This window comes from Adiantum capillus-veneris, chromosome 12 (genome assembly GCF_014529385.1).
Source record: "Adiantum capillus-veneris isolate H3 chromosome 12, ASM1452938v2, whole genome shotgun sequence".
In the NCBI taxonomy this organism is placed as follows: Eukaryota; Viridiplantae; Streptophyta; class Polypodiopsida; order Polypodiales; family Pteridaceae; genus Adiantum; species Adiantum capillus-veneris.
This window is the reverse complement of record NC_140942.1, coordinates 33,836,371-33,853,917: the sequence shown is the minus strand read 5'-3', so window position 1 is coordinate 33,853,917 and position 17,547 is coordinate 33,836,371. Positions and strand designations below refer to the sequence as shown.

Sequence of the window (17,547 nt, the reverse complement as noted above, 5' to 3'; positions counted from 1 at the left end):
TGCACCTAGTAAAACAGGACAAGTTGCAGCAAATGCAGACCCACCAACTGAAAGGGCATCTTCTGCTACGAAAAGATGATTATGCAACTTTACCTTACATGGCTCCAGTAACAATATATGAGCCTACTGATTCTGATCCAGCTACAGTAAAGGACAAATGTTCAGTCCTCATATAGTCTTCTTGGAATACTATTGTCAATTGTATGGGACAATTGATAGAGGTTGCTGGGTCAGAAGATGAAGTGAAAAAGGTTAAAGCTGACTTGAAGGAGACTGAAGATTAGATTCAGAAACTCTAGAAATCACAAGATGAGTAGAACATACAACACAAGGTACTTGAAGCTCATTCAGAGAGGGTTAATGAGTTATTAAACAAGAAGCTATCTAAGGTTGAATCTGAGATAATGATAATCAAGAATCAAAGGAATGAAGCACTGAGAGCTACAGAAAGGGCTGAAAGAATGCTCAAAATGAAGTGGGTGGAATTCAACTCCCTGTTGATTCACCATACAGCTCTGAAGGCTTCTCTTACTGACAGATACATTTATAACAGCTTCGCTGAAATTCTAAATCCAGCAGGCAATGCTGTTTTTGATTTAGAAAATTTGAAGTCTTTGATGGAAAGTATGCAGAGTGATTTGCAGGACAAAGTGACTGAGTATAATAGTGCTTTGATGAATCAAGCAATATTGGATTATATTGAGCAGCAGACTTCCCCGGATGAAACAGAAGAGGACAAGGATGACAAAGCTGATAAGGAGGAGGATGACCAAGAAGAAAGGCATACAAATGATGATGATGCTGCCCCACCACCATCTCCACCTCCAGGACTTGGTACTGGTGGTACAGGGCCAACTGAAGGAAGCCAGTCACAACCAGGCCAGAATGAGGTCCAACAGGAAGGCCAAAATGAAGGGCACCAGTCGGGTAATCAGCAGTCTGAAGAACAACAGTCTAGTCACACTGGGAATCAACCAGTTGATTAGTCCCAGCTCAGTAGGGAGGCTAAAGGGAAAATGAAAGGGCAGGATGAGGGATCAGCTGTTGATTATCAACATTCTTTGCAGCTTATTACCCTGAACAGACAATTGAGACATCAGCAGGCCTCCATAACCAGACAATATCTGGAGGATGAAGATCTCCTGTCTAATTTGGAAAGGTTTCAGCAGCTGTATGTTGGAGCCAGGGAAATGGTGGAGCATTGGAAATCAGCGGCTTTCCATGATCAAGAAGCTTGCCATTAGCCTGCGCATCCCAACCCGTCCAGATCCTAGAAAGAGTTCCTGAATGGATACTCACTTCTGAAGAGAGAGGGACCAACCCACACTTGCAAAGACAGTCCACTGTAGATTGTCGCTCTCTTGCCCTGGAATTAGAACTTCTGCTGGGAAAAAAACCAACTTACAGATGTATGGAGGATGTTAGGAAACAGTTAAAGGAGGTTTTGGTGCAGATGCAAACTACCAGGGGAGTTTTGGATCAGAGAGTACGGGCCATTCTTGAGGATCAGACAGCCACTAGCAAAGGACCTCAGACTAGAATGTCAGTTAGAGCACATGCAACTGCTCTCTGAAAATTGTTCCAGCTAGTGAGAATCACCAGAAAGATGATGCAGCAAGAGAACCGTGCTGCTCTCAATTTTTTAGAATTCGTGCATGATTCTCCAGTTCTCTTGTATTCTCTTCCAGCAAGAGAGACGGAGCTTCCAAGATTCTTTCCAGCACTGTATCTTCAATGTCCACCTTACATACTTTAAGATTATTGATGAGATTCAGGATTGGTATGAGCGATCGACTGTGGAATGGAAGACTTGGCAAACGATGTTCAATGATGCTCTCCAACTCAATGATATTCAGGCACTGAAAGAGGAGATGCATAGGATCCACATGTGTATGGGTCAGTGGAAGATTCAGATCAGAGGCATGACCAAGATTTTGCAACACAAAACAAAGGTACACGAACTGAAAGGAAAGGTATGAAGTTGTCAAATGAAGGACACCATCTTGGGTGGTCGTATCTGAAAGAAGAAATTGCGCAATTTTGAAACATTGCAGGTTGCATCCAGAGGTCTCAAGAAAAGAATCCGAGCATTAAGGTGATGCTTCTTGGTTGGCTACATTGTCTTAGTTAAGTAATCTTTTTGTTTTTTCTTGTTATGCATTGTTTTCATGTGCCTAAATAGTGTTAGTGAAGTAAATTTTCTGCTATTTACTTATGCATTGTCTTCATGTAGAGATTCAATCTATCCTGACAAGGAAAACATTGACCCCAAAGCCAATATAGGAAAGAGATTGAAGCCACTTATAAGTAGAAGCCTGGCAGCAGATATAGTACATGACAAGAAGTTTAAGGTCCTACAATGAAATGTAGTGGACCGCTTTATTTCAGAGAACTTAGTGCCTACAAAAGAGATACAAGGCACACTTGACTCACTTGGTGTAAGCAAAAGAGGATATTCGGCTATACAAAAATCTGTCTCATCCATCTTTGTTAAGAAGGGAATAAAATCCAAACTTTTACCATCAGCCTCAAGTATTTGGAAAGAGAGGCTTCAGCTTAACGAGGCACAGGGAGACTATCTTGGACAGCCCTTTCATATTAAAGCAACTTACACTGGCCATGGAGCAAACATGGCATATGATGAGTTCAATAATATTTTTATGGACCTGCAGATGTTACAGAAGAGAATGGTGGAGTTTTACAACATCACATTTGAAGAGTCACGAGGGGTATTACATTTTGTGTTAAAACTGGATGAGTGTGAGCTTGTTAAAGAGAAAAATCTAGAGCGTGTTACTATTACTTTAATGAATAGAGCCCTCTCAAAGTGTCCCAGTGATGATCCTTTGTATTTTAGTGTTCAATGAGAATCTAACATATGGTGTCTTGGTGCGTTTGAGGTAAGCGAGATTCTCAGGTAATCTCAAATGTTCACATCTACTTAAGTCTCATTTATTTTGTGTTGCAGGTAAAGAAAGAAGATCATGAGATTCTATATTGGGTGTTCCATTGAACTAATATTCCCAAGGTGATTGATCGACAGACTAACCAGGGAGAGGTACTACGTCTAGATGGAAGGGGAGACTTTCAAGTTTAGTGGCATCTTGCAGGTGACCTCAAAACATTAAAGTGCATGTATAATTGTGGAATGGGTGCAATGGCAAAGTCACCGTGTTTGTTCTGCATGGAGCCTGCAAAGGTCATGGACCCTGCAAAGGTCATGGACCCAAAGTGGTGGAGAAAAGCTCCAACACGTCACATTGAGGACCCTGCTTTTTGACCGGTTTTGAAAATACCACTTGTGAATGTCCACATCTGTATAATGCATGCCCTTTGTAGAATTGTGGAGAAATTGGTCTACTTATATATCGGGTTTGCTTGGAAAATTAAGAACTCAGCAGAGCGACAAGTAGCCCTGCAGTGCTTAGAATTGGTACTGTCGGATATGGGGCTTCATGGTGGCAATGTGAAAATCCAGCGGGATGAAAAGAGATCAATTGCTGAGAAGGATGTCCCATGCAAACCATCCATCGGTAGGGTGAAGGCACGGAGGTTTTTATCTAAACCCCAAGGAATACGAGATCCAAAGCTAACAAAACATGGAAAAATATATAACACATCTTATGTTAGCAAGGTAGAGTATCAGAGCTGGAAAAAGCTACATATTGCAGTCAAAGACCAAGAACCAACTACTCGTAACGTGAAGGCTGAGGTTTGGCGATCAATAGACATCCTATTTTTGATGTGCGACAAAGATGACTGGTCACAAGGTGATATGAACAAGTTCAAGGAGAATCTCAACCTTCTCAAAAAATCATTCAAGACAGCATGGACAGACACCCAGATTACTCACTACATGGTATTATGGTGTATTTGATTCTCTTTTATGTGCAACTATGTGAGTGTAAAACATTCTAACTAATTTGTTTTCATATCTAGCACATCATTTTCAATCATTGACCATATTTTCTACAAAAGTATGGGAACCCGGCAATATGGAATACCCAAGGGATGGAAAAGTCTCATTACATGGCGAGAAATGCTTATTTCAGGCACACACGACATGGTGGCTCTCGAATCAAGGCTAATAGTTTGAGAGAACTATTTGAATGGTTCTATCGTAGAATCATTCATCGAATGCAGGCAAAAGAAGTCTTGGCCTCTTCAGCAACAGCACGAGCCACCAGACATTTACAACAACAAAAAGTTAAAAGATCAATGGCATACAACAACTCTGGTGCTCGTGAAAGTCAACGAAGGTGGAGAGAGACAATGGTGTATGTGAACCACAAGTGGAGAAAGATACTCTGAGTGGATGACATTGTACAAAATTTCTGTAATACATGATCTTATACAATTGCTACTTGAAGTGTATCAAGATTTTGAAGGTTCAATTTTGTTTTTTGGCACATCACCCTTGTAACGAATCATGAGATGTTTGCCATACTCTAAAAGTTCATCTGGGTTTTGTCTACCAAGAGCTAGTGCCATTGCTGTGTGTTGAGCCAGCAGAGGATCACACCCACATTTTTGCTCACACTCATCATTTTTGTAACCATTGATTGTAATAAATGTCTTTCCGACATTGATTTTGAATTAAGCCATTCATTAAGTAACGGGACTCAATTGAGTTTCCAGCTTGTAATCCCGAAGTAATTTTACTTGCTGATGTAATTAGTTAGAGATGTTCTCACCTCCAAGGCTGAGGTATATAAGCCAAAGTTTTTGTAACCTAAGGGGATTCAGTTTTTATTAATCAAAGTGAGTTTTTGAGCGCCGTGATTGTGTCTGAGAGAGAGTGAGAGAGAGAGAGAGTCTTATCTACTTGCTACGCGAGCTACGGAGCCGCCATTGGAGAAGCGACACCGCCATTGTGTTAGCAACGGCGAGAGCTACGCACAGATACCAAGAGTGCGTGATATCGGCTTCTATGTGTGGTAAGTTCCTACGAGCTTCGTTGTGAGTTTTCTTCCAACTCGTGTGTCGGAATGGAGTGTGCAGCATATCTATAGAACCACAACGAGTAGAGCTACACATTGGTACCATCGGGGTCAAGTTTCGATCACCTGTATTTTTCGGCCTATCTTCATACGCGTTTGCCGCACGGAATGGTTATAGGTTGATTTTGCAGTTCAAGTCTTTAGGGTGTTGTTCTTACCTAGTGCATAGACTTCCCCTTGAGTTTGAGATCGATTCAATGATTCTAGATCCTGTTTCGTATAGCATTCGTTCGTAGTAAGGATTTCAGTCACTTGTGTATTTTAAAACTTAGATTTGATTTCCTTAGTAGTGATTGTCATTAGAAGGTCGAGTAGGTGATTTGACACCCACCTAGTTGTTTCCATGCGCCTACGGGTCAAGCTCCGTCCTCGTCTAACAAATTCTATTGTTGGTTGAGTTCTCGCTATTTAGCTTCCGCTAGCGGCGTAACCGTCTTAACATTTGCCGCCGCTGCCGGGGACGAGAGCCCTAAGTAGGTGACCTTAGACTAATCCTACGAGGTGAGTCGTATAAACTACTTTGTATACTTTAGTTAGAAAAGATCTAGGAGTGGTGGACTCCGAAGATCTCGAGAGATACTAGGAAGTGGGGTATTCCTGGGTCTTCCGTGTTGACAGTATTTTTAGTTTAGCTTAGATTTGTTTGTTGTTTTGTTGGTGTTGAGTAGTTGTTGATAGAAGAAGAATTTGCTAGTCCGTGAGTGGCAGTGGATCTCTTTAAAATCACAATTACCAAACCCATTTTATGATTAGGAATAGCTTAGGTAGGACTTCATTTGATCCTGATCTAGAGCTAGTAATCATTGGAGTATTTGCTTGATATGGTTGATTGCATGTTAGATCACTAAACCGTCGAGTTAGTAGTGAAACTTGCAATAAACAAAAGTCAGAGAAATTTTCTGTGTATCTGGGAGTTGCTGAGCACTAGAGGAAGCTTTAGGAAGGATTCTGTGCCAAAAAACTGGAAATCTGCAACTTTAGACATCATACGCGTATGATGTCTAAATGACCAAACAGAGACCAAAACAGAAATTTTGACTTTACCAGAGTGTTCAAAAGGGGAGTTATACCCTAATTTCAACTTAAAACAAGAGCATTAACACTCAAAGAAACCCAAAAAGACAAGTCAGAGTCCAAGAAACGCAAAGAAGAGGAAATGTTGGATTCAGATCTTGTTTTTACATTCAAACCTGACAAAAACACTTGAAACTCAATTGTAAACATTGGAGAAGGCTTAAAACCAAGAATAGTCAAAATCTGGGACAAAAGACATCATACGCGTATAATGTCTTTTGGCACATCCACTGCTTATTTTTGATATCTGACCTAACAAGATTGCTACAGGCACTGTAGGAAGCATAAATATCAAGTCTTGACCCAAATTGATGAAAAAGACATCATACGCGTATGATGTATTTGACCTAATTTTGGACATATTTTGATACTTTGCCAACACAGATCCATTGTAATAGCTGTCTAGAGGTTATATTTCAAGTTTCATCCCATTTGGATCACAATTGACCCAAAACAAGTCAAAAGAGGAAAATTGCCAAGAAAAGCCTAAATTAGCCATAACTTGCTCAAACAAAGTTCAAACTGAATTTTGTGAGTGGAAAGAGCATAAGGGGGCTATTGAGAGTGAGCATAACCAAAATAGTCCAAATCTCTGAAAAAAGACATCATACGCGTATAATGTCTTTTTCAACATAACTGCAACAAAATTCTCACTTGATGAAACAGAAGTTGTCCAACTGACAAGATTAAACAATTGACCAAGTATCAATCAGTTTGGATCAATTCTGACCACAAAAACTTGGGAAAACAAATTGCCGAGACGGAAAAGTTAAAGTCCTTTAGGGGAATTGATGAATTTGAGATCGGGCAAGAACCTCCAGAATAACCAACCAAAACAAGGGGAACCAGCAAGTGTCATATCAACCGAGGGAAGTGTAAACCAAAGTTGGGTGCAACCATTAGAGCCGATCTTTGAAGGAAGTGTCTCTGATACTTCTTTGGAGAGATCTTATGAGATTTTCACTGAACACTTGGAACACTTGAACCTGAACAACAGAGAAAATATGGCAGCAGGATCATCAAACCCTTCCGCCACAATAAAGCTATTGTTCATAAAATACCAGTACTACAATGAGCAAGGTGCCAAGATCTACAAAGATGGAATGGACCGCTATTGTGTAAAGATAGAAGAGAGACCTAGTGAGTTCAAGGACTTAGTGCCTGTGAGCTATAGCAGAGATAGATATCTAGATGACGAGGGTACCATGTACTTGGTAGTCCTAAACCCTAACATTGTGGACAAGTGGGGATTGATGGGCACCAAAGCCAAAGTAGATGAAGAACTTGAGGAGAAGGCACCAATAATGAACTTCCCTGATGCGAGGTTAAGAAGAGAGAATGAACTACAAGGCTCAACACTGATAACATCTATGTGGGGCTATACAAATATAATAATGGGGAGCAAGATCTCTATTATAGATGTGAAGAACCCTACACCGGAGAGTTGACAGACCAAAAAAGACTTTATGTCTTTACCTACAGAGAGGGATCGGAAGTGAAAATTGCCGCTTACGACAAGTATGGGAGGCAATACTCAACAATGGGCAAGAAAGAATTAGAAGGATATACATACTTTGGGGGACCACTACATCAGTATTATGTTACTTCTAGCTCACAAAGACCAGCACCAACAAATGGAGGGCAAAACCCAATGACGACAGGAGGACAAAGAACTCAGGCTGCTGACTCTTTCAGTCAACCTCAGTACTCGAAGCCCGGACCAATGGGATCATTACATTCCAGAGATTCAATGGATACGAATCGAGGTAGTGCAGTTCCAATCCCCACATATACCACTCCAGGTCCAAGGTTCGAAGCGGAACCATCACATTTACCTCCAAGTACTAGATTCAGGGCAGGGGAACCGACAAGGGTAACCCATGAAGTCCATGATGCTAGAGAAAGCTTTAGCCGAGACACAGGAGCAATGAGATTGGTAGCAGACCATAGACGTATGAGACTATCTCAAGTAGCGAAGTGTATGCCAAAGAAGTATGGTGGTTCGGGAGATCCGTATGCACATGTGTCACTCTTTAAGCAAGTCTTAAGAGCTGAGCAGATAACCGATTTCCATACACAATACGAGGGATTTGGTCTTACTCTAGAAGGTACGGCATTGACATGGTTTCAACCACTGAACATAGGGGGATTCCATGACATTGACCATTTGCTAAGAGAGTTTGCTGAGGAATTCTCAAAACGAGGGATTAAGCACAATACGGTCTCACAAATATATGTTTTTAAACAGAGAGAACACGAAAAAGTGAAGGAAGCTTCACTTCGCTTCAAACAATACATTGAGAGATTTCCAGTACGTGAACGACCACAAGATGACAGACTATCTGTTCTCTTTATTGAAGGACTGAGAAACGACACTCTCAAGAAGGACTTGCACTTGAAAGCTTGTACAAGTTTCGAGCAAGTAACGAGAGAGGCATTGTACTTAGTGGATGACTGTACGGTTTATGGAGAGGTGTCAGCGGATACAGATTTTGCATCCAGTAGCTCTTCCTTCGTAGCGAGCGAGACTACCACTAAAAAGAATGTTCAAACAACAACCATGCCAAATGTAGAGCAAATGATAGAAGATGCTCTAAAAAGGATGGCACCATACCAAAAACCATTGCCAAAAACACTGAAATGGTGTGCTATTGAACAAAAATGGACAAACCATCCAACAAAGGAGTGCTATTACAACAAAGGGTATGTAAGGGAGCGTCAGTATGCACCTCCTGCTCAATTAGCACCACCTCAAGTACATCCAGTACCTCGATACCCAACGGGAAATGTACCAGGACCTATGGGGATAGAAAGACCGCAACCGGTATTGGGACAACAACCGCCTTTACCAGGAGCAAAACCAGTGGGCATTAGATATGCACCAACCTTAAAGAATCAGGAAGAACAAGCCTTAGTGCCTGTTCAAGCCTATTATGAAGAATCTGGTGCACACATGTCTCCAATTGTGTATTACCCACCAGAAGAACCCAAACAACCAGAACCATGGGGCATGATTGGGAATGTTGGAACACCAACAGTTACAAGTGCTTCTGATGAAGAGAGATACAATTTGGACGCAAGAACATTGATGTTCATAGCTCATGGAGGGTTAACAGGACAAAGACCATCCTATCCACAAAGGACGAATCAAATGGGACCAAGACCAGCACTAGGACCCTGTTACAAGTGCGGAGGTGACCATCTGATGAATGTTTGCCCACACACGGAAATCATTAGAATTAACGCTTATTGCACTGAGTGTGGGGTTACTCACTTCATTGAGGATTGTTCAAAAAATCCAAACAAAGTGCAAAAGACGACATTGAATATGCTAGAAAGTATTCCTACCAGCAGTGGGTCTGAAAATGAAACTCTGATACCAACGCAAGTTGTTACTAGAGCTCAAGCTAAGAAAACCACTAGAGAACCTGAGAATGGAAAGTTAGCGTCTGAAGTGGTTAGTCAAGGACCGCGGAGTCAGAGAAACACATGGAAAGCTAGAAAAGCACGCATGAAGTTGAGAAAAGAACGTGAAGACACTATTTTAGCTGAGGAACTAAAGCAAACTAAAGATAGATTAGAAAAACTTGAGAGTCAAAACGGGACACGAGAGATGGGCCCGGAAAGGACGAAACAAAAGAGTATCACAGAAACAACGAGCTTAAGCTCAGGGGGATCAGTGCTAGTCGACAAAGTACACGAACCATTGGACGCACTGATGAAAGCTTACGAAGCTAGGTTAAAGAACAACCAAACACAAGAACAGAGGTGGATGACCTACCCAAACGCGGAATTGGAAAAGCAGAGACTTGAAATGTGCCAGAGAATGATCGAAACTGCACAAGCCTTATTAGAACCACCAAAAGAAACAATGAATTGTGCAACGGAAAACCCAATTCAGCAAGAGACTGTCATTTCACGGGTAGCTGAAAAGACTCTCAGTGCACAAAAGCCTGAAAATACACACAAGGATGACCGCATAGTGTTGAACACAACCGATCGGGAGATAGAGAGTTTTCATCCAGTCATACAGAGGTCTTATGGAAGAGATGAGGATTACAATGAATTCTGGAAACAAGTGAGAGAGGAAAACTTTGCAAACGAGCTAAGTTGCCAAGCTAATCAGACAAATTGGGAAAAGGACATCAGGAATCCTCCCATAGTGGAATTTGAGGCAGAATCTCAAGTGGACTTGGATCTGCAATCTTACTGGGGAGATGGGGGCTCTGTTAGAACAATGGAGAGCAAACCTCATTCACTGAATACCTTACCTTCATACTTAGGAGAGTATGAAGCAAAATCCGAGATTAGAGCACTTCCCTCATGAAGAATCTCATCAGAAAAAGTCATGGACTCGCAAGGATTGATAGAGATCTTGTCAACACCAGTAACATGCACTATCACTCTAGCTGAGCTTTTGAGGCTAAGACCACATATGTGGACCACTGTAGGAAAATGCTTGGAGAAATTTGGGATAAAAGACCCAACATCGAGACTGCAAGAGGGTATACAAGAGCTGAGTAAACCACAAAAGAACGCTAAGCCTGTACCCTTAAACAAGGTCGGAGAGTATTGCGAAGGTGAAGAGGGGAATACAACCTTACCAGTTGAATTCCAAGGAGTGAACACGATGGAAATACTAGACAGCGGAGCTGGGGTAGCCATTGCTACAAAAGAAATCTGGAAAAAATTGGGGAAACCAGCAATAAGGAAGACTAGGTTGAAACTCCAATTAGCAGATGGACACATGGAGAAACCTATGGGGTTATTAGAGAAAGTTGTAGTGACTTCTTGCGGCATTGAATACGAACATACTTTTGCTATTGTTGATTTTGGCAAGGAGAATAACTATGATATCATATTGGGAAGACCATTCATGAGACAGTTGAAAATGGTCCAGTATTGGGGCTACGATCACATATACCTGAGAAATATGGAAACCACTACACGTGTGAACCTGAAAGACCATAGCTACAAAGATGTGAACCGAACACCGGTGGAGGAGTTTGATTCAGCTACTTTGGCGGGATCCGAATTTCCAGCTTGGTTAGGTAAACCCAAGGAGTTATGGATGTGTGGAGCTTCGAGATGTGGAAGTCTGAAACGAGAAGAATGTGTTTTAGAAAGGGGTATCGAAGACGAAACTTATATAGGAGAACCCTTTCCAGAGGACACACTTGAACCATTAGAATGGACACACATTCTAGCAACCCTAGATGTTTGTGCAATTCCGGATGGTCCCACAACGAAATTTTGCGACAAGGACGGGTACGACGTGGTTCCGTACTTCATGATGAGAACAGTACTCGAAAAAGAAACTGAAAAGAACGATACACTGGAAAAGGAAGATGAAGAAGAGGTGTTTCACGACATTCCCGATCATCCAGAGTGGGGAAATGAAGCAGACAACGAGTCAACGGACAATTCAAGCGAAAACGAAGAAACTATAACGGATGTCCGATTTTATGATTTTCCGAACCAAACTAAACAACGCCAGAAACGCTATAGAGAAAAAAAAAACAAAGGGGATTAGAACCAATCCGATGCCTAGAATAAGAGGAAAAAATCAATTCCTAATGCTAGTAAAGGCGGAAGATTGTGTTAAGGACAAGGTTTCTGGAAGAATGAGAGGCAATGATCAAAAGAGCTTACGAAAAAACAAAAGAGGCTCAAGAAATCGAGTTCAAGGGAATGGAATGAAAACTGAAACTAAAAAATCAGAAAAGAACAAGCGCAATAGAGAACACACGGAGTCCAAGCTAGAACGTAGAAACAAGTACAGAGAGCTCAAGAAAACTCTGAAAGAAGTTTCGACGACAGAAATTGAGAGTGGAGAGGACGAAAACGCCAAAATCAAGGAAAACATGGATATTCCCTCTCACTATAGGAAATTCACAATAGAGGATAGGAAGGTGGTATTAACCCCACCTATTCGAGAGAGAAAGGAGAACAAATCTTATGCTGGACCGGAGGATGCAAAAAAAGTTGATTTAGCAGCTCCAGGTGAGACACCTAGACCGGTGTACATAGCCACAGATTTGTCTCCAGGCGAGGAAGAGAGACTTTTGAGTCTTCTCAGCGAGTATAGGGATGTGTTTGCATGGTCTTATAAGGACTTAAAGGGAGTTGACCCATCGATATGCCAACACACAATCCCACTGAAACAAGACGCAAAGCCTAGCAGACAGAGACCATACACATATAATGATACATTTGCTAAGCGAGTCAAAGAAGAGATAGATAAGCTAATGGAAGCTGAATTCATATACGAGATTGAACACACCGATTGGGTATCTCCGATTGTGGTAGTACCCAAGAAGAACGGAAAACTCCGAGTGTGTGTCAACTTAAAGAAAGTGAATGCTACAACAATCAGGGACAATTATCCCCTGCCAATAACTGATCATGTTCTAGAGCGTGTATCAGGGAAAAAAGCATACTCTTTTCTTGATGGTTTTTCAGGATATAACCAGCTAGCCATAGCACTGGAAGATCAACATAAAACTGCTTTTGCAACTGAGTGGGGAATCTATGCTTATAGGGTTATGCCTTTTGGTCTAACCAATGCTCCCGCAACCTTCTAGAGGCTGATGACGCATGCTTTCAAAGAATACTTAAGGTTGTTTCTAGAAATATACATGGATGACTTATGTGTACATTCTCTTCTGAGAGATGAGCATCTAGAACACCTAAGAAAAGTATTTGAGAAATGTAGGACATATCGCATTTGTCTCAATCCTGAGAAATGTGTGTTTATGGTCCGACAGGGCAGAATTCTGGGACATATTGTCTCACAAAACGGAATATCCACGGATTTAGAGAAGATAAAAGTTATAGTGGATATGCCTAGACCAACCAATGCAAAACAAGTACAGAGATTTATGGGACATTGCGGATATTATAGACGATTCATTTACATGTATGCTATAATAGGCCAACCACTTTACAGGCTAATAGTGAACTTTGAATGGACAGAGGAGTGTGAGGAATCGTTCAAGAAATTGAAAGAGGCACGCATTACTCCTCCAGTCTTGAAATCACCAGATTGGGAGAAGATATTCCATGTGCATATAGATGCTTCAACATATGCAATAGGATGCATTCTGGCTCAGCCAGAAGAAGGAAACATGGATTTTCCTATCTGTTACGCCAGTCGACAGCTCAACAATGCAGAGAAGAATTACACCACAACAGAGCGGGAGGGATTAGGAATGATATATGCTGTGAAGAAATTTCGGCATTATCTTCTAGCCAACAAGTTTGTGTTTTTTACGGATCACCAAGCCTTGCTCTACCTAGTGAATAAACCATGCAATACCGGGAGAATAGTGAGATGGTTCATTATCTTACTGGAATTCGACTTCACGGTAGTAGTAAAGAAAGGAAAAACACATCTTAGAGCTGATCATCTTTCGCGATTGACGAATGGAGAAGACCCTATAGGAGTAGATGACGACATGCCAGACGCGTACTTGTTCAACATAGAAATGATACCGAAGTGGTCTCAAAATGTCGTTAACCTATTAACCTATGGAGGAGAGTTCGATAGAAGAGAATACAACCAGAAACATATTGCTATTCAGCAATCCAAGAATCTTCAATTGGTTGCAGGAAGGTTGTATCAATTGGGAAATGATCATGTTTTACGACTATGCATCAATCCTGAGGAATATAATATATATCTGCGCGAAGCACATGTTCAGGAATGTGCATTTCATTGTTCAAGAAGGAACACATATAGGAATTTGTTACAATTGGGAGTCTATTGGCCAGGAATGAAAGAAAGCGTACATGAATATGTCACTGTATGTATTGTATGTTCATCAAAACCGCCAGCAGAGTATTCGACATTATATCAGATAATGATCGCTCCGGAATGGAGTCAGTATATTGTTGAATATCTCACAAATAGAACTTTCCCAGAAGGAACGTCAAAAGCTCGTCAGAAATCTGTAGAGACAGAAGCTAGAGATTACGCTTTAATAGGAGATCAACTCTATAAGAGAGGTAAAGACAACCAGCTTAGGATTTGCGCATTAGAGTCTGAGTATGTGATAATCCTAGAGCAAGCTCATGGAGGAGTAGGTGGAGGCCATTTCTCAGGTGATAAGACAACAAAACTTGTCTTAGCCGCAGGAATATGGTGGCCAACATTACATATGGACGCTGAGGAATACGTTAAACGGTGCGATGACTGTCAGCGGACCAAAGTACCACTTAAAAGAGATGATATGCCGCTTAGACCAATGATGGGGGCAAGAGCTTTTGCAAAATAGGGGATTGATTATGTCGGACCCATTTCACCTCCTGCATATAAGACTCATGCACAATACATCATTGTGGCTACAGACTATCTAACAAAGTGGGTCGAAGCAAAGGCAACTCAAAAAGCGGATGCCAGGACCATGGCACAATTTCTATATGAATACGTCTTTGTACGATATGGATTGCCAATAGAAATTGTGAGTGATCGAGGCACACATTTTATAAATGAAGTGATAGAGATCCTTCTAGATGAATTCATGGTAATCCATAGGAAATCAGCCCCGTATCATCCACAAGCAAACGGACAAGCTGAAGCAACAAACAAAACCATATGCACGGTCCTTACGAAGATTGTATCTGAGTCGAGAACTGACTGGGACCAGAAGTTGCATTCAACATTATGGGCATATAGGGTAGCATATAAAACATCAATAGGAACGACCCCATATAACATGGTTTTTGGGCTAAATGCTATCTTACCAATAGAATTCTTGATTTCAACCTTAAGGGTGGCTAAGGATCTAGAGTGGACAGGGCACGAGCTTTCTGATAGAATAGATGACCTGGAAAAGCTAGACGAGCTTCGCCTAAAAGCAGTAGCTTCTATCTACGCTCAAAAAAGGCGACAAAAGGAATTTTTTGATAAGCATGTGCGGACTAAAGAGTTTAAGGTTGGGGACTATGTCCTAGTTTACACTCTGAAACAGCATGCTAAGAAGCTTAAAAAGCGAGGGATGGGACCTCTGGTGATTAAAGATCTATCACCAAGTGGAGCCGTCAAGCTTGCTACATTAGACGGAGAAGAAATGCCCAATTGGATTAGTGGATGCAGAGTGAAAAAGTATCTTTTGCCGCTAACCCAAGACATGCTTCTCAAAATACATCAAGAAAAGCTGCGTGTCCAGAAAAAGAAAATGATTGTGGAGGAAGCGCAAGCCGAGGCGAAGGAAAAATGGAGAAAAGAAGACTACTGCGTCAGAAACAGCGCAATGAAGGAGCAATACGAATAAACGCAGTCAGTATAACAGAAATGGATAATGACAAAGAAGAACCCATCATTGAATGCAAAGTAGGAACCAACCAAATAAAAGCCAGAGCACTATTGGATTCAGGAGCTCAAGCTAACGTACTTTCACTCAGTTTGTATAGACAATTGACAAATGACACTAAACTACAAACTGCCAAGCAAGAGTTAAAGAGTTACTCTGAGAATTCAATCAAAACTGTCGGATGCACAGTTTTACATATACAGATTAACCAATATGTGTATCCTCATATGTTTTACGTGGTTGAAGACCAAGCTACACAACATCCATTATTGCTAGGACAACCATGGCAGAAGCAATACAATGCAATGATTGACTGGAGTTCTAAATCAGTGATTATCAAATACGAAGGTGAAAGTCAATCAGTTAAGTTCACCAAAGGATCAGAGACAACTCCAAAGGACGAATCCAAGAACAAAGGTAAACAACAACCAGAGAAAAAGAAGAAGCAATGGCAACCAAAAGTTTCTATACAACCGGATTGCTCTTCGACGAGGAATTCTCAACAGTGGATAAAGAAGACAAACAATAATATAACAGCTTCAACCTTGGGAAAAAACGGAGTCAAAATTGGTATGGAGACCAAAAAAGGTTGTGCCAGAGAACAGAAAGGTGGAAAACAGAGTCTTCAATACCAGACAACAGAGTGATTCCAGACAATCAAGAAAAGTGAAACAGATCGGGATTCCAAAGAAGTTCATGACGGCACAAAGCTATAGCAAGCAAATTTGGATCCCAAAGATTTGTAAACAGGAACTCCCTTCAGTACAATCAACGGAAACTCCTAGGTATTTCAAGGCGAGGAAATCAACACAAAGGACAAAGCAGGTTTGGGTCGCAAAGAGTTTGTGGCAAGCACAAGCGAAGCGGAAGCAGATTTGGATTGTGAAAAGAACAACAAGGTAAAGAAGAATCCATCTACTGATTCTACTACCGAAGTGCAAAACCAACCCAAAACCCGACCACCAATCCTTCAATCAAACAAAGAGCAGCTTTATTGGAAAGACTGTTGTATCATCGCTCTACAATTGCATTGGAACTTATGACCAAAACAACTACAATGCTTCGCCCACAGACACTTCATAGTCGTCCGGGAGGACTCAGACTAGGAGGGGGGGAGGTATACAGGTATACAGGAGTTACAAAGCAGCTACAAGCGCCAAAAACAAAGAAAAACAAAAATTATATTACAAGGGCAGTGTCTTACATGATTTTGCAATTTTTATGTTTGATTGCGGATATTGATAATATTTATGCCCTTATATACCTTGTTTTGCAACAAGAAGAGATCAAATGATGAATTTGGGTCTCTAGACGTGTAAATATCACTAAATAAGAGTGTTTTTGGAGCTAAAAAGTGGAAAAAAGTGGTAATCCAAGTCCAGAAATCACAAATAAGTGTATATTCATATACACAGAGTTACCAGCTATTTATTGTGTATGTTTGGAATTTTTTGGCTTCAATTTGCTATTTTCCTTTATTTTTTATGATTTTCTTAGTAAAAGTAAAATAAAAATAAAAAAGCAAGTGAAACGAGATCAGAAAAAAGAAAAGAATAGATGTTGATGATCCTAATGACAAGGGCAACCCATGGTAAAAATTGAGTACAATTCGGGAAAAGTTGCGGAAAGCCCGAAATGATAGAATTTTGGCAAAGTGGACAGATTTCTCAGAAACAGGTCAAACGGAGTCCAAATTGAGAAATTTCAAATCCTACAGTGCATTTCACGACGAGATAGGAGCACATGTCAAATTTGGTAACAAGTGATCCGGGAAGCCCGAAGTTAAGTATTTTTCACATCACTTTCAAGCTCATTTCCACTATTACCTTCTTGGAGAGAGCAAAGAGCACACAGGAGCATCCGACCTTCTACCGCCTTCTACGACTGCTACGAGAGCTCAGAGGACACCAGACATGAGAGGTAGACTCGTTGCCATAAGCTTTTGATGCTTATAGTTAACTTTTGTCGCGAAAACTGACCAAAACCAAGAAACAAGAGCAGACGGGGAATGGGGAAGAACGCTAGTTAGGGGCACAACCGCCTAACCAAACCTTGCAAGAACTTAGAGGTGGGTTACCCTAGCATAGAAGATGGGTTTCTAACACTCAAAGCTCGAGAAAGAACGACTTGAAAAACCCTAGGTCAACAGAGCCTGCAAT

The 17,547-nt window shown here is 41.1% G+C and overlaps 1 protein-coding gene across 1 annotated transcript in view; it reads left to right on the top strand.

The window, feature by feature from the left end:
- Nucleotides 1-1,016: 1,016 nt before the first annotated feature.
- LOC147445553 (uncharacterized) overlaps nt 1,017-17,547 on the top strand; it is a 52,767-nt gene continuing 36,236 nt past the window's right edge. The window contains exons 1-2 of the mRNA XM_086524601.1: nt 1,017-1,171; nt 1,408-1,486. Coding sequence (XP_086380727.1) covers nt 1,017-1,171; nt 1,408-1,486 — 234 coding nt within the window. The remainder of the gene's footprint in view (nt 1,172-1,407; nt 1,487-17,547) is intronic.